This window comes from Molothrus aeneus, chromosome 7 (genome assembly GCF_037042795.1).
Source record: "Molothrus aeneus isolate 106 chromosome 7, BPBGC_Maene_1.0, whole genome shotgun sequence".
Lineage (NCBI taxonomy): Eukaryota > Metazoa > Chordata > Aves > Passeriformes > Icteridae > Molothrus > Molothrus aeneus.
Window position 1 is genome coordinate 12,763,704 of NC_089652.1, and position 18,207 is coordinate 12,781,910.

An 18,207-nucleotide genomic window follows, 5' to 3' on the forward strand; every position below is an offset into this window, starting at 1 on the left:
AGAAAGGTATCTGGATAAAAAGGATAGTTGTGTGTGTCTTCCTTGACCACAAGAGTATGCAGCAACCTGAGAGTGGTGTTTTCCATGCTTCAGAGAAGAGGAATTGTATTCAGAGGTCTTGGATTCCTCCTCCATGCTAGTCTACCACCTTAAGTCAAGGAGAGAGTTTTGTTACAACTTTTTAACCTCACCTTCTGTACTGTTTTCTTCCTGAAGGCTTCGCACTTGGACATGAGCCTCTTGATGTTGATACTCCTGCTCTGCTCACAGACATGTTGAGAGAGATTCATCAGTGCCCAAGAGCACTTTCTTGCTGCTATTTTTTCTAACCCCTATTTTCTTTCCTTGATTCCAAGGCTGTTTTGTTGTATTTTCCATGATGAAAGGTTTGGGATGATTCCTTCCCTCTCTTTGCTAGCAGTATACCTTACAGCTACACTTCTTCCCTCTGTAGCTTGCTCTATAACATTCTTTAGGGAGGGATGATCTCTTTGCATTAGGCTCGGGGTTTGCCAGACCTTTGTACAGATGTTATATAGATAATATTCTCTGTGAGCATTAGGAATAGGTGAGAGAGATTTGGTGAAAGTTCTGCTGCTTTTTTCTCCCATCCCCTGCATGGTGCTTTCCGTAGTTATGTAGGCAATTAAATGTTTTCTCTGCAAACATGGTCCCTTCCCAAACCCTAAACTGTCTGTTGAATTGTGTTACCCATCTCGGAGGTGGTCAGCTACATCTGATTGTCCTGCTGGGAGAGCTGCTCAGGAGTTTCAAGCCAGGAATCGGTACTAGCTTTGCTTCTGGTAAACATCATGGCAAGTTGATGTACCTGAATGCCCAGGTGCAAGATTAAGCCAATGGCTATTCCTTCTTCCTCTTCTTTCTCTTTCATTCTTGATCTATTTTTTTCCATCTAAAAAAAAAAAAACAAAGCATAAGTGGTCTATGCCACAGAAATATGTTTGTCACACTACACCACTTTGAACTGCATAACATCAAAGAAAATCAGTGCTTTGATAACTTGATTTGAAAGGGTTGTAGAAATAGCCATCATTATGAATCACAACAGAGAGGAATGGAAAATATGGTGATTTTCAAACAGCAGAGCTTGGAAAGTAGGGGAAGATGTAAAGTGGATGCCAGCACCACATCATCTAACAAACCCCAGCTACACAACTGTTATGTAGCTTTGCAGAGCATATTTTCTTGAGGATATGAAGAGGAATGAAAAATGCTAGGTGTAAAGAGGAAATGTGGGCGCACGAAAGGGTTGTAACAAGGGAGAAAGCAATGCGTACTGCTTGGGTAGAAATTTCTTCCACTTCCTCCTCTTCATAAAACCACCCTTTCTGAAGATAAAGGGCATCCAAGATTGCTTGCTGAGACTCTCCTCACCCTGAGAGGAGACTTCAGTTCTTAGGGGTTGGATATAGGGAAGAGGAGAGAAGACCCTCAGTGTTTCTGTGCTCCTTTCCTGAGAAAACTCTCTCCATGGACTGGAATGAGTTTCTGGCTCTAGGAGGCTGCAAGAAATTAGACCTTAAAGTTATTTTCTCAACTGCAAATGTTTTAATCTAGAATTTTGGCAGTTCAAATTGGACTTTTGCTTATTCTTACCTTCAGTCTAACAGACAGGAGTTAGGGCATTAAGACAAGGTAGCAGCCAGTGGAATGCAGGGTGCTAGTTAGATGAAATCAGTATGTCCTGTCCCATTCTCATGCCCAGACTTGTAAGTCTTGGGTAGTGTGGAATGTTTAGAAGGTTTCAATGACATTGACTTGAGAGACTTTTTTTTGCATTCAGACACAGCTTGATCACTAGAACTCATTAATACTTATGCTCTGGTCTTATCTTATGAAGAGTAAAGGAGAAGATATGAACATAATTATCTCTTTTATCAACTGACCAGTTCATATGTTTACTTCTTCCAAGAGGGCAGGGGAAGAAGGAGATTGAAACAGGATGTGTCTCATACTGATTTACTTGGTAGTGTGTATTGCAGAGAATCAGTGGCCAAATGGCTCTGGAGTGTGAGAGAGGCAGAAATGAGCCAATTGTGTTGGTTAGGTTATTCTAATGATTTTTTTTAGAGCGGGGGGACATGGTGACATCATTTGATGTGGGAAAGGAGGAGCTCAGTTTATGCCTAGACTAGCTGACCTGCAATCTTTTCTCAAATCAATGTAACTTCTACTGAGAGAAAAGATGCTTTCAACTGGAGAAGTCACATAATTACACTAAATGAAATTAATTATATTGACAAAAGCAATCGGTCAGTTGACTTCTATTTGAAAAACTCTTGTTTAACCAATGCTTTTGCAGTAAAAGTGATGTAGAAAGATTCTGCTACTCAGTATTTCTAACCAGCTGCAGCAGAAACCATCTGAGCATACAGCATGTGCCAGAGTGGAGCTCTGGTGCTCTGGCTGAAACTGTAATGTCATGTGGGGACACTGGCATTTGAAGGACAAGCAGAAATTCTGTCAAGTGAGCTGTGTGTAGAGGTGTTATTAACAACCACAGACATCTTGATGTACCTTACCCAAACATTTTTAGCCTCACTTCCTGAGCAGATTGTTTAATGTGACTATGCTGTCTGTCTTCAGCCATCCACTCTCGTATCATATGAACCTTTTGGCTCATTTTAGTCACCATTGAAAGACAGAAGTGTCAAGTACGTTGAGTTTTTGGGTTTTGTGAAAACTGGTGGTCAGATGAAGGAGATGTCTGCATTAGTTCTTTCCAACCAAAGCAGCAGCTTTTGAATACATTGTTTTTCCCCAGGGGCTCCACGCAAGAGGGCATGGAAAGAGGCAAGGGATCTAGCTGTGAAAAAAAGTGTCAGGTAGACCTCAGACCTTGTAAGACACAGAGTAATGCAATTGTAAGGAAATAAACCCTGCTGGGAACTGAGCTGTGTCACTACTGCTAGTCAAGAACTACTCATTCTCAGTGTGACTGCTGCTCAGTTATTATTCATGATCTGACTGGTTTGCCTTGGCTGTGATAATTCTGTGGCTGAATCTTACCTGCCAAGTCAGCATCCCTTCTGGCTGTCAGCAGGAGCTGGCTTGCACCCCTGCAGGCAGGCAGTGCTGGCCCATTCTCTTGTGGGGAAAATGGGAGCTCTCTGGAGCAAGCATACAGTAGAATGTGGCCTGTCTAAGCTTCAGGCCATAGTTTTCAGATGGCCATGGCTTTTGAATGCCCAGTGTCTCACAAGCAAGTCTTCTGCCTTTGTTTCTTGACAAGTGCTAGGTATCTTTTGACTGCTGTTTGAACTCTTTGTCACAGATGCCCAAGTTAGTGTGTGCTTTTTCAGTGCTAGTCCAAGAATACTGATACTTATTTCTCGATTTATTTTTTTTTATGGAATGAGAAATGTCTCTAGGGTGCAATAAATAAAATATTAAAAGGATCTCAAATGGAGGAATACTTTTCTGACTCCATCCTGAAGGTGTATCTCTGGCTTGGTGTACAAACCCAGACTTTTGCTCCTCTTTTTTTCTCTAGGCTGTCAGCGCTCCATAGGTTTGTCCAATGGGAAGGCCAAGGTGTGCAGCTACAGTGGATGGTATTACTGCAGCACCTGCCATGTGGATGACAACTTCCTTATCCCTGCACGGCTGGTTCATAACTGGGACACTTCCAAATACAAGGTAATCTCCCTGCAGGCTGGAGTGCTAGCAAGTGAACTGAATTGCTGATGGAAACACAACAGCCTGTAGGCTGCAGGCACTGACTGCTAATACTGTTTCCTTTCTCCCTGTTGACAAAATGAGCCTCACTCTCTCAACAAGACATGTTTTCATCACAGTTTCCTTGGCCAGATCTAAGCCATGCTCCTCCTTCCTGGTGGCATCTTTTTCATCATTGCTTATCTGGCTGTTCAAGGGACAGGTAGCACACAACAACAGCTCTAATTCTTGCAGTTATTGGAGCCTTGGGGAGTACCTGTTTCATGAGCACCAGGGACTAAAGATTGGCACTGCTTACTGAATCCACTAAATTGTGGAAATACCTATAGGAAACTGGCTTACCAAATGCAACATTTGTGAGGCCCAGTATGTCCTGTCTCTTGGTTATGAGCATTTTGAGGACACTAGAAGGACATTGCTGCAGCACTTGATTGAACCAAACAGATGAAAGTAACACAACAAGAAAATTCTACAGTTGTTCACTTGCCACACAAGAGCTTTTCTAAAACTTTTATAATCTGCTATTTGTTGCTGCCTTGGTGGCTGGTTGCTAGATAGGGGCACTGATTACATGCCTCAAAGCATTATACCAGCAAACACAGTAACAGTGTTGTTTTGCCATCTCAGGCAGTATATGCTGAAAGAATAACAAACACATAAGGAATCCAGACCATGCTAGAGCTTCAGACCTAGCAGCCACTGTTAGGAGAGGCTGTTTGATGTTTTGTGTCTGCAAATATTATTATTATTATTATGTGCTATTTGAAAAGGAAAAAAATAACCAGTAAATGCCCTATTAGGGGAAAAGCAGGTCTCTTGAAGAAAATTTGTCATGTGGGGAGATTATTAAAAGGTAGCCAGAGCCTGCTATCATGAAAATTATAGTCTTGCTCTGTGAAATGCAAGATTCTTCAAAGTTGCAAAGCTCCAAGGTGTGGAGACAAAGAGCCTTCCTATGCCTAGAAGTTAGGAATATTTAAAAGTTCTTTTTTTGGATGCTTTTACCAAGGACTAAACTTGCTACCACATGTTAGTATAAGCAGACCTGATATGGGGCTAGTGGATGGTAAGGCAAAGGCCTCGTATCAAGCTGTCAGTAATACTGCCAAGAAAATTAGCTGGGTTTTTTTCTAAACCTGCAGCATAAAAACTATGCTCTAACCTGTTTCCTGTGGTAGAGGCATCTGAGGCACCAAAAGAAGCAGGACTTTAAAGCTTAAGCATTCATTGAAAACTTAATCTATTGTCATCTCACTGTAATAGTGAGAAATTTTGTTTTGCACTTTTTGTAGACAGAACAGGTATGAGGTGTCTTGGGAACACAAGCAAATTCTTTACCTGTCAGCGGCTTTACCTGTCTTTATGTGAAAGTGCTCAGAGAGGTGAATTTAAGAAAGGAACACAACCCCTGAGGTAGGAAAAAACAGTATCATCCCCAACTATTAGAGCAGGAACTAAGGCAGGGAGGGAAGGTGAAGATAAGCACACTGCCCTGCCCTTTGTAGGTAGCACAGCACTGCCTGAAAGTGGAGCTTCTGCAGAGGGGGACGTGCTCCTGGCTGTACTTCTGGCTGCACACCCCAAAGAGGTCCTGCAGGAAATAAGCACATACCACATTTGATAGTTAGGACTGAGAGAGGGCTCCAGGATTCAAAAGCTTCTTTGTTTTACACAGTCTGAAATGTGTCTGTCAGTCCACCAAATTGGAAGCAAAATTGAATGAAGAGTTTGCAAACCTACATTTCTTTCCACTGCCACCTATTCCCCACCTCCTCACGTGTTTTGGGATCTGTCCTGTTTCTGGTAAAGCAAGCATCAAAAAGTACTGTAGGACATGAGCTTTTACAGTGGAACTGTACATGGTTCTCTTTTTATGTTACATAAGCTCAACAGCTGTAAAATAAGCTGTGGCATCAGTTTAGTTTGGAAATTGAGAGATTCTTGTCTGGTTTTGGCAAGACAGGTCATGAAAATCAGAAAGAATGAACCTCTCTAGAGCTGTCTCTTCCCAATACCCAGGATCCTGAAAAACAACAATGCACTTAACATCTGGTAGCACATGGGTAGGAAAAGAGAAATCTTCTTGGCTGCAGTAGAAGCTCTTTGAAAGGACTTGGCAGTTAGACATGTTTCTTCTGTCAAACCAAAGCTGCAGCTCAATGCCCAGGTTTGCTTTTTTCCCCATGTCTCCTACTGTTTTCATATTTGTATTTTTCATGTGTTTGTGTGAAGGCAAAAGAAAAGAGGCAGTTTTGTGAACACTCTTTCTTCCTTTTGCTTAGGCCAAGTGTTTTCCCTGTTTGCATGCAAAGCCCATTAAATATTGCAGTTTTTTCAGGTGGCTTTCAGCCTGCACAAAACGCCAGACAAACACAGTAGGAAATTAACTCCCTGTGCCAGAAGGTTTCAGGAGAAGCTGACTTACAGTAAATTGAATTTTGAACTGTAAGTTTGCAGTCTTTAGAAAGGAAAGGTCTGGAAATGTTAGCGTCCATCCTTTTATGACATTTAAAGCTGAAACCCTGTTGCACTTTGCATCTTCTCACTTCTGGCTGATTTAATAGGATTGTTTTACTGCCCAGTAAAACTGGGGGACTGTGAGTATGCTAGGATGTATACTAAAATATTGAATTACTGTGACTGCCCAACCCTTCCTGTTTCAAGACTGTGTTTCAGCCTCTTGTAACATTGCTGTATTTGGCAGTGTGAGTTAATGTTTTACAAGATATGGGTGCCTGTGTCAGCCATGCAGAGTGGACTGACACCTATCTGTCAGCCAATGATGCTGGGCAAAGCTGCCTTTCCTGCAATCAGCACTCCATGGGTGCATTTTATTGACAAGGAGAGGGGAAGGTTTGCTTTGCCCTTCTCTCCTTAAATGCTGCATTCAGACCATGCAGGACCACAGTAGTGCTTGGTCACCATAGTGCAGGCATGTGGCAGTCACTCAGGGGATCTCAGTTGTGGCATCTCTTTGTTTCTATGCTCCTGATGCTTCAGGAGAGATGCCCAATGTGGGGTTCAGGTGTGCACAGGTGTGAGTGCAGTATTTGGACAGGAACCACCCCCCAGTTCCCAAGACAGCAGGGCAGGTGGGTGAGGAGCCCATCACCTTGACAGAGGCTTAAAGCAAGGAGATAGACAAAGACAGAACTGAGCACCTGATCCTCCTGGTGGGAGGAGCTGGTCACTGTGCCAGGCATTCACACACCTCCACAGGAATCATGGAATATGTCCTTTAATTTGCTCATTGGTGGAAGAGGACTAATAATTACATAGATACGGAAGTTGCCAAGGGATTGCTGAGATATTGTAGTCAGATAGTTACTGATTGTAAAAGCAGATTGTTTAACTGCAGTTTTTTAATGCACTGCAATAAGCATAATAAAATATCAATGTTGCTAGTGTTAAAAAACTTGATAAGTTTGGAGTTTATAGAATTTTGTTCTACAAAATCTGAGGTGCTTTTGTTGCAACGTTAGCTCTGATTCCACTCAGATGGCACAGTTCTTTGTACATGCAGGATATTAAAAAAAAAGAAATTAGTGGGATGCTTAATGTAAATAGGTGGGATATTTAATACAGCTTCAGGACCTGGGAAACGTGTGGAGTTATGGTCTGATATATTTAAAATGGCACATCTTGTTATCTGTGTAGTTGTTGGTAGAAGGCTGGCCTTGGCATATTTCTTAGATTTGTATTAAATGTTGTGAAAAGGTTACATCTGGGGCTTGCTTCCCCTGTCAGTAGCTAGTTACTGGTGCTGGTTTTGGAAGTGGTGCTATTTATAAGGATGTGTATTGTTCTTACCTACAGCCCCAGAAGGGAAATAACTTCCTAAATCTCAAGAGGCTGTAGCATGTGTGCCCTTTCTACTTTTGTTAGCCTAACTCATCCCTCCCTTGTCTCAGTGTAAACATTGACTTAGAGGTCCAGGAGGACTAATTGAATAGTGGAACCAGTAATATTTCTGTAGCAGAGTTTCAGGTGATTTGCAGCTCATTTCATGTAATCCTATCTTCTCTTTTCCAGCTGTGATAAAATGCAGAAATCAGGAATGAGAGGGAATTTGGCCTTTTCACTTAAGGAACAAGAGTACCTTCATTTATCGAGATTACAGTAGCTTTTTGCAGGTGGAGATAAAACAGGGCACTATCATGAAAAATACATGAAAAACTTTTTGCAGATGGAACTTTGGGAGTAATACCAGTAAGATTCAGTTTTATTTATCTGTATTTTAAAAAGCACAACAACTTGCCTTTTGCCAAAAAGAAAGCAGCGAACAAACAGAAAAATATTACTAGGGAAGAAACTGGTTGTTCAGATTTTACACTTTAAAAAAATCTAGTAAGCTATGTTACTGTGCAGCAAAAGCATATGTGACTGCAGATATCACTGTACTTTGGGTAAGTAGCTATCTCATACATTCAGTTTTGAAGGGCTTGAAGAAGTTTGACTTGGCTATAAGCAGAGAGAGTTGGATCTCTCTCAACTCTGTCTCCATTTTTAATTGGTAACAGACTAAGTTTTCAGATGCATAGAATAGCTGACACATCACAGAGGGGAAAATGTGCTTAAAAAGAGTTTGGAGAAAAGCCTGACTAAACTGCTTTATTTTTTAGGTGTCAAAGCAAGCCAAAGAGTTCCTGGAATATGTTTATGAGGAGCCATTAATTGATATCCAGCAGGAAAATCCCATGTTGTACAATCATGCTGAACCTCTGGCAACTGTTGTCCGCCTGAGACAGCAGCTGAAATCCCTGCGAGCCTACTTGTTCAGCTGCAGGGCAGCAGTGGCTGAGGATCTGCGGAGAAGGTAAGAGCCACAGCCAGCCTGCAGCACAGGGATGGCATGTTCCTTGGCATGTTGTCTCTCCTGCTGCCTGTTTTGTTTTCCCTCACACTCTGGTTCTGAAGGCATTACCCATTTAGAAAGGTGTTGTGCTATATCTGACTTCCCTGGGAAGCTGGGTTATCCTCTGCCAAAGAAAGCAATGTTTTAGGGTCTGAATATCTGAAGTTGTTCTTGACAGCTATTAGCCCTGGGGCATCACACATTGTGGTGAGCATCTTTTACTCCTCCTCAGACTTTCTGGCTGTGTGTGAGTATTTTCAGTCAGATCTGCTAACTCATGCCCCCTGCCATGGCATCACAGTGAGGTAATCACTACTGGTATCTTTGAAATCTTTGTCACATTGTGACAAAGCATGAGGGGGGCCAGAGTCAACCACCTTTCCAGCACCTCTGCTGACCTCTGTGGTATGACCTTGCCAAAGGCAGAGGTCAGATGCAGTCCCCTGGCACCTGACCCAGCACATGATTTATGCTGGTCTCTTGCTCAGCCACTATCCATGAGATGGCTGCACTGAATGTTTTGTTTATTGGCAAATACATGGTCACAGCAAGCAAAAGGTGTTTCATATTGAGTTTTCTGTGGTGAAAACAGGAGTTTTATAAAAGGTGAACTTCATTTTAGAACTTCATCTTAGTCCATTCAGCTGCTACTGCATTTTTCTAACAAGGTAAAAATGAATAATTTTCTTAAAACTGTCAAGCCACTGTTGTGGTCTTAAGAAGGCCAAGTAGTTCTTGGTGTGGATCTCCAAAAGAAATGTGTCTGCCCGTGCCATACTGTGAAGTGAGTGGCTCTGGGCACATGCAGCTGACCTGATGGATCTGTAAGCATTTGTGTACCCCAGTTTTTAAGACAAGACTTCAAGTAGGAAAGCCACTGCTTTGAAATGGTAAGCTGCCAAAGGGCAAGGAAGAAGATGACATCAGTGACTGTATTTTGAACACGGTGTTCTAGGGACCTGAATTCTTTGGAAGGGAGAGGAGACTGAACTGGTGTCTTTATCCCAGGTAAGGAGAGCTGGGCTGCTTTTGGATACATAACCTGTGTCATTGCTTTGATGAACTACCTAGAGCAAGTAGGAGAAGGATACAGCAACAGGTTTATGGAGAGCATTGCACTGTGGGTTAATATGTGATTGTGTGTTACTACTCAATTCCTGTTATTTGCTAGGGCAGCTTACAGCAGTTTAAAAATTAGCATGGTTTTCTTTTACTCCAGAGGATGGTATTTGCTTACAGAGCTGGTTTCCTATGCCATTCTCTTCAATAAAACTGAAGAGAAAAGAAGATTTTTGAAGGTTGTTCAGAAGAAGTAGAAGAAAGAAAATTATGCTTTCTGATTAGTATTGAAAAAAGTAATTCTCTTATTAAAATAGGCAGAAGGAGGCAAGGAATTCAATGGACTTGGGTAAGACAGTAAAAGAAGAGCGTTCAAAGGAGGCCTAGCATAGCAATCAATTAACTAGAGGTAAAAAAAAGGATCAGGGAAAGCCAGGAGAAGGAGTTTCAAACAAGGAAGAAATCTCAGGAAATTGTGTTAATGAAAAAATCAGGACAAAAGAGGAATAACCCAAAATCTGCCTCCAAAATGGAGAGATGACAATTGCTAAGGAAATAGAAGATGGAGTGGACAAAAATGTATCACAGAAATGTGAGCATGCTCTTTTGGAGCAGAGAGGAGAGAGAAGACATCCCTGTGTCAAAATGAAACTACTAGAAGGAGAAACCGGGAAACAATGCTCCTGATACTCCTTTTTCTTATTCTTCACACCATCTCCAGTTAAAGCTGTGTGGTGAAGAGAAGGGCCCCAGCCCAAGGAAGGTTTGGTTTTGTACTGGGGAATCATCTCCAGTTCTATAGGACTTGCTACAAGTGTAAAGGAATGTACACACCTTAGAGTCTGCCTCCTTCTTGGTTTGTGAAGTCTCCATTGAGGTGAATTTGGTGCTCAGTTGTTTCCTCAGATGTCACCTAAGAGATGTGCAGAGATGAGAAGAAGTTCTTTTCCCATAAGGATTTATTCCTTGCACAAAATGCTTCCAATGGCTTTGCTGCCTTCATCCAGTATCCCAGTGTGCAGATGTTCACTACCAATGTGATGACTTTATAGAGCACAGCTGGAAAGTAAACAAAGAAAATATGTGATTTTAAATTTTCTTTTGGCTCATCCCAGGGGCAAGTTGCAAGAAAAGGAGGAGTTTAAACAATATGGTGAGACGGCATTCCTAAATTTAGTACTGTTTCCTAATTAAAAGTGAAAGATGGAGAGAGAGAATCCAGTTATCTGTCCTCCTCTAAAAACATTCTTTTTCTGCTTGGTCTTCACCTTAGTATGTGAATGACTATTAATCACAAGAGAGTGAACACAGCATCTTGAAGACCTGTCAGGCCCATATAAACAGACTGAAACAAACTGTTAATATTGCTGTCTACAGAGAACTAAAAACAGACTGATTAATTGTATTGGCACCTTGCTGCCTCTGGGACACTGATAGAGCCTGCCTTATTAGGGAAAGGCAGATCACTCTGAAGTTTCTTTTATTAATACTATTTGCATTATCATCTACTTTAAATCTATACCTTGCTCTTCAGCCCAGATCACAAAATGAAGATGGCAATGAAGTTGGAAACTCTTGGTGTCCTCTGTGAAGACAAAACTGTTTACAATGCTAACAGTCACTTTTTTCTGAAGAATTCCAGATGGCTATAAACCAGGTTAGCTCAGGATCCAGTTAGCCTAAATGTGGAAATGCTATTTATAATGTTTGGTGTGCCTAGATAGGTACTTTGAGAACTTTGAAACTTGGCATCTAGCAGGGAACTCAGGACTGAAACCACGTTGTGAACCTTGAAGATGCAAGTGACAAAGTAGAAAGAAAGGAAGGAAAAGACAGAAGAAATCCTTAATTATAGTAGCTAGAAGGCTCACAGTAAAAATGGTCTTTGTCAGTTATAGTGATTTATTCTCACCTATTGCTCCACTGGATTCTACACTTTTATATTTGCAGGGGGAAAAAAATAAGGAATATGGACTTGTCTGGGAGGTGAAATAAGGCCCTCCACCAGCATGTATGAGCAGTGTTCCTCTGATATTAGCCAGATGAGATTCCCAGCCTGTTGCTGAGCTCCCTGTTTTACAAGGGATGTTGTTATGCCTAGTTATCTGTAACTGTCAGTATTGCAACACATCATTTGACTAAAATGTCTTTACTGAACAAGTTCTTGCTTGTTTTTGTTGTCCTGCTCGTGTGGATGCTGCTCAGGCAGAGGCATACAGGACTGAAACCTAGAGCCAAAACAGAGTTAGTGCAGGTGGAGCTGTGCAGATCCCACCACCACCTGCAGATGGGGAATGAATGGCCCAGACAAACCAAGATGGAGTCATTAAAATGGATGGCTGGGAAGGAAACAGAATCTCTGAGTCCATTAAATAATTAGGGTATTCTATGAAACTGTGCTGAATGATGCAAGTTCTGTTCTGGGTTTGCTTTGTTCTTGTCATGATTGAAGATTCTTCAAGTCAAGGAACTGGCAGAATGATTTTTGGGGTAGTGTTCAGATGCCTGCATATCTACTGTAGGGTAGGGTAACCTAGGCCAGTCTTGGGGCTCCATCTGGGGAGCCCTCTGGCCTCTCTGCTCTCTCAGCTGTACATCTAAACTTGCAGTTCAGGTGCTGCTAGCCCAGATACTTTAGACAGATGGCAGTGACACAAGGTAAATGTTTTGCAGCACATTCCCCTATGCATTAGTGCTTGGTGTAGTGCCCTGGTACTGTAAGTAATCTTGAATGGTGGTGAGAAACTATATGGACAAACTTCCCTCTTGTTACTCATCTCAGTCTGATACCTTTTGTCTGTCAGCTCCAGAACAGCAATACATCAGTTCTACCCAGCAAAACTCCAGTGCTAGATGCATCACTTATCAGGCTCTAGTTTGGTGTTCCTGTGTAGCAGCAGGAGGTTAAAGGTACACCTCCAGTGCTCCAGATGTGTGCTCTTGGCTGAGCCTGCTGGTCTGTCAGCACAGGGTGAACAAGCCCAGATTCAGTTATGCTGAACAATAGAGTCCTGTCACTTCCTACACTGAGGCCTTAGACATAACACTTCTGACACAGGAATAGATTACTTTCAAAATATTTGTGTGGCAACTGGGGGACCTGTCTAAACACATCACAGGGATACTGATTGATCTAATGCAATCACTATACCTCCAAATACCTCATGGATGTGAAGCTGGGGCTATGTCATCTTTCAGACCAAGGACAACAGAAGGTCATTAAGTCATCTCCAGACTGTCAAAGGAGACTCCATTTTCTTTGCAACGTTTAGGACATTTGGGGAGTGGAAAATTCCAAAGCAGGAGAACAAAGATACAGATTCTGAAAGCAGTAAACTGCAAAAAGAAAGTTTGAGCAGGGATGAAACAGAAGGATGTGGTTTCGGGGCTCTGAGATAATGGCAAGACCAACAGAAGATGAAAATTTGTTGCATGGGTGGTTGGAAAGAGGGTGAGAGAGAACATCATTCAAAGAGGATATCTACATATCCTTAGAGGAACAATTATTAAGACCAAACAACAAACCAAAGTGAGGAAAGGTGAGAAAATAAATGCAGAGAAGTATGCACAAGGCATTTGTTGTTTATTTAGATCCTGCATGTCTGTAGTCATTGCAGTGGCTGAAATAAAATTGCCTGTTGATGGAGCTGACACAAACAGACTACCTTCAGCTCTTTGCTTCAATTCTTTCCTTTGGAAGATGTAACTGTGCACACAGGATCTTGCAAATTAGCATCTTAAAAAGTTTTTGGCTAAAACTGAGGGGATGGTATTAGGTGGAATCTGAGCTTTCATTTCAGCTAGAGGTAACAAACAGCTGAAGCATTGAGATGTGTGCCAGAGCAGCCAGGGTGGAGGCAGTGCTGCTGTCTGTTCATGTCAAGGGAAGGTCAAAAGCACAAGCTGATGCTCTACCATGGTAAGCATCAGCTGAGGAACCTGCCAGAACTTTCCATGGTAAGTCTTCCAGAAGACAGGTGGGTCTTTCAGTTCACATTAGTGTTTTATGGTCTAGAGGGCACACCTGTGTAGGGATGTAGAATGTAAGAGAATAGTGCAGAAGGCAGTCTCACCCCTGAGGAGTTGCAGCTGTACTGATCACCAAGATTAGGAACAGGCCTGCCCTTAACAGGCCACAGCTGTATCCAATGAGGATGAGTGCTATAAAAGAGTGGGTTAGCTGGTTGAGAAGGGAGCTGGAGTTTTTTTGGTTGTGCTATGAAGAAGGAGTCAGTGCTGCGAGGAGCTGCCCATGAGAAATCCCTGAGAAGGTATCGAACTTTTGCAGTAAGATAACAGCACACACCTGTATCTCCTTGTCAAAGAGATGAGTGATATTACATCATTTTTACATTGGTCATTTCCAGTCACCTTTTGAGACCAGGTTGCTTTCAAAAAAACTTATTAAATTATTTAAAAACAAGTTCCTGTTAGATGTGGACACCATGTTAAAAATGACTTGTGCCATTTTTATCCCTGTATTTTTATATCAGAACTTCCAGCAGCAAAGTGCAAACGTTCAAGAGTGCCTGACAAAAGCAGAGACCATTTTCTTATTCTTGATTTCAAATTAATTGGGGGCTCTAAATTATTTTGATTTAAAATGAAACTATGTCTCTAATTCTCTTTTCTGCTTTTAGTAACAGTGCTACTTGATTCATGAGTTAGATCTGTAGTAATTCTTGTCTTTCACGATGTTACCATAACCTTGCTCAAGGAACCACAAAGGAGAGGGAGTTGGTGTGCTGCATTTTAGTAGGAAGTTTAGAAACTGGTTCAGGATTGCTGGTGGATGGTAAGAGTAACTGTTTTAACATAGGGGTGCTCATGGGGAATTTCATAACAACATAAAATAACACCTTACCTGGACATGCTTGCTAATAAATCTAGCATTTAGTGTGGGCTGAAGATATGTGGGAGTGACTTTTCCCAGAACATAACCAGAAGTGTTCATACCTCATGAATGTGAAATGATTCACAAAAGCTGTTTTGCATAAGGTCATAGAGTTAGAAAAAAAATCTGGTATAATGCCACAAGAACTAAATGAATAAGTAGTGTTTTGGTTTGGTTTAAATTCATTCATTTATTTTTACCTTTTGACTTTAAAATCACTAAGTTCCCAAAGCTCTACTTTTCTGAGTAACTTTAGGTGACTGGGAAGTTTGGGTTCTTCTCTCCCAACAAACTTACAGGAGCTAAGATTTCCAAGGAAATACAAAATCAAAAGCCTGAAGAAAGCTATAAGAATTAGCAACACTGGAAAAAATCCTGCCTTTGCCCCTCACTTTTGATGCCATTCTCTACCTTTAATTGACAAGGTCCATATCAAATGAATTGCAAGAGAAAACCCAGCAAGAAATGTTATTTATCTTGCTGGGTTTTCTTGCTAGTTATCCCAAATACACATAAGATAAATAATATTTATCTTATGTGTATTTGGGATAACTAGCAACTCACTGATACCCCTCTGTACTTCTAGAACCAAATAGTAAATCTGAAAATTTGGAGCTGCTCTCAGTGAGATCAGACTGCACACAGGTCCTTCCTGCCTGCCCCCCACATGGCTGGTGCTGGTGCCTGGCTGCCAGGTCAGGGCCAAAGAGGGCTCTTGCCCCTTGTTCAGGGCCAAAAACCCACGGGAGCAGTGCTCATCAGCATGTGCTGGCCTTCAGTTGCGTTACTGTGCAGGGTGGTGCAAAGCTCCAAAGGTGCGAGCTGCAGTGCCAGGGTATGAGCTGTGCTGCAGGAGGAAGCGGACTTGGTACCCTGGTGCTGTGCCAGCTGTGGGTGTAGCAGCTTCCTGCACAGGGCTGGAGGGGAGGCTGAATGCGGTGCTGTGCTGGGTCATCTGCGTCCCCTGTGAGTCACAGCTCAGTCATACACTTCTCAGCCTGGTCAAACCAGACACTCCTGGCTGGCACATGAAACCCTGGTGCCACCTTCCCTCCCTTCCTCCCTCACATCCTAGGTTTTAAGAGGCTTTTTTGTATGAAGGAGACTTGGTTGTGCCCTCCTGCCACCTAACTTGATTTCTTTTGATTGCACTATAAAAAGAAGAGTTCCCCCTGCTTATCACGTTTGTACTTTGGTTATAGTGTCAGGCATAGGCAGATTAATTGGTTGTAGCTTTAGCAGAGCTGTCAGGGTATTTAACCCATTGAAGAAAAATTACCTAGGCTGGTGATAAACAGGCTTTAAATGCAGAGCAATTACTCAGTGCTAACAAAGCACCATGACTACACACTTTATCCAAATGCAAAAAGCAAACTCTTCTCAGTGGTTCTGTTTGCAGGAGGACACTAAAAGATAACCTTTGTTTGTGCAAATACTTACCTGATAAGATCATCCTAGAAGGAACAGATGAAATTTCTGTCTGCCTGAAGGTTGTACTTCAGATTACAAAGTATCAAGCAAAAAAGAATAATAATCAGAAAATGAGAATGCTCATTTCTTTCTTTTAGTTGGATCAAAAGTCCTGGATGATGTGTTTCTTTTCTGCTTGCATTGATTGTGTTTATATCTAGGACATAACAATAAAGCAATTTAGAGACCTTTAACCAATAGGACTTTGGTTTTCATTGTTCACAGTAGCTGGCAAAGCTAGAGGCTGGTTAGCATTGAACTTGGTTTGTTCATTGCAGGTTAAACCCTGAATGGTAGCCAGGGTTTACAGCACAGCAGTCCTGTGACTCACCAGTGATGAAACTGGTCCGGGAGTTTCCAAGCTGGGAAAGCTTAGGAGGTGCTTTTAGTGGGACATGCACTTGATGCCATTTGTCTCTCAGGGGTCACAGGTCACATTCTGAAGCTGCAGAGGTTTGAGTTTTTATAGTGATGAGTCTTAACGTCCTGCGTTTGACCTCTGTCTAATTCACTCCAGTTTCTTTTCTGTGTTAAGATTTGACTGAAAGGCCACTGTTTATTGAATGCTCTTAATTGACCAATTTAAAAAAAAGAAATCTAGTTAGTTGTATCACATCAATCAAAATATTTACAAAATTGACATATTTTATTTTCCTTTCAGATGACTAATCGGAGATTTCCCATTTGGTGTTTATAAAAGACCTTTATATTAAGGGAAAAGTAATATTCAGGCACGTTTTGGTCTTTTTGTATCCAGGCCTTGTATTAATCTAAGCATGCTCAAAGCTCCTGATGCAACCTTGTGCAGAAACTAAACACATATTTTCTAGTGAAGTGTTCCCAAGTGACATTATTTTAGCCTGCTCTGGGTCTCTGTGAGATTTTTGGACATGAGTGTGATTTTGGGTTGATCTGGATGCCTTGTAGTACTTTGTCTGGATGCTAATGCTATGGTGTGGTGTTTGTGTGAGCCCCATCTCACCTGCTGTTCTCTACTGACTTTGGTTTCCTTTGAACAATTTCAGTTGTAGGTGACAGAAGGACAGAGATAGCATAGACACTACTTTCCTACTGGCTGCATGGGAGGAGGCCTCTGTGTTGTGAAGCAAGAGGCTCTGAATTAGTCCTGTGTGCCTCCTACTGAAAAGGACTTTATATCAGCCATGACCTCATTAGGCTCAGAGAACCTGTGCAGGCAAGCAAATGGTTGAAAACTGGCCATCAGTCATTTTCTTGGTCATTGGAGGACTTGGTCTGTATGGATTTCCTGCCCCAACTGACTTGCATTTTATGAGGTTTTTTTGGAAAATGTGTTTGGGTTTGGTATTTTGGTGCCTGTTATACTCTTGTTCCCCACCCACTAGAGGCTGACAAAAACTGGCAATGAACAGATGCATTTTTGAGAGGTGGCTTCACCAGTTACATTCAGGTAGCTGTTGAGCTTTGGGTTTTTCTTTCCAAACAGGACTAATAGGAATTTTCTGGAGAAGATATTAATTGCAAACATGCAGCACAGCAAGACCTGTTTTTGTAGAGTTGCTCAGCTTGCCACAAGTGTGGTGAAAGCACTTCATTTATATGAGTGGGGGCTGAGCTGCCTCCTTCTAGGCAATTTCAGGGTTTCACAGTCATGGGGCTCTGGTTTACACCTTTGGTGGTGTGAGCAAATGTTGAGGGAGTGTTTTGCACCTCTGCATTTACTGGGAATCATGCAGGGACTGGCCTGGTTACTTCATGACTTCTGTAAACGCGGTTGCATTCGTGAGCTTTGGCTGCCTGGCTGTTCTTCTGTGGCCTACCACAGAGAACCTCAATTTTAATTGTTCAAGTCAATAGAAGGACTGCACATCTGGAGCTGCACCAGCCTTACTTACTGAGGGGTTTTTTATGCCTCAGTTCCTGTAGCAATGGAAATAATCATGCCCCTCCCTTAAGTGCTGAGTATATGTGTCTGTATATAAAAATATATATGTATGTATATAAATGTTTTGCATAAAACTAGGAGGGTAATGCCTACTTTTTTTTTCCTTGAAGGAGATTTGGAAGGGAGGAGGTGTGTGTTGGATACCAGCTCTGCAGAGCTATTGCTGCAAATCAGCATGTTTTAAGGAAGGGGACAGGTATAGGGATTTGTCACCAGGGCCTATGCTGGCTGAGACCTGTCTGACAAAGGAATTTGGTTGATCATGAGTTTGCTTTTCACCTGCACACTTTTTACTAGGAGTTAGAA

General features: G+C 42.0%; 1 protein-coding gene across 1 annotated transcript in view; it reads left to right on the forward strand.

Annotated features, from left to right (window-relative positions):
• The window catches only part of PLEKHM3 (pleckstrin homology domain containing M3), a 79,459-nt gene that overhangs the window by 25,767 nt on the left and 35,485 nt on the right, over positions 1-18,207 (forward strand). The window contains exons 4-5 of the mRNA XM_066553752.1: positions 3,515-3,660; positions 8,322-8,515. Of these exons, the coding sequence (XP_066409849.1) occupies positions 3,515-3,660; positions 8,322-8,515 (340 nt within the window). The remainder of the gene's footprint in view (positions 1-3,514; positions 3,661-8,321; positions 8,516-18,207) is intronic.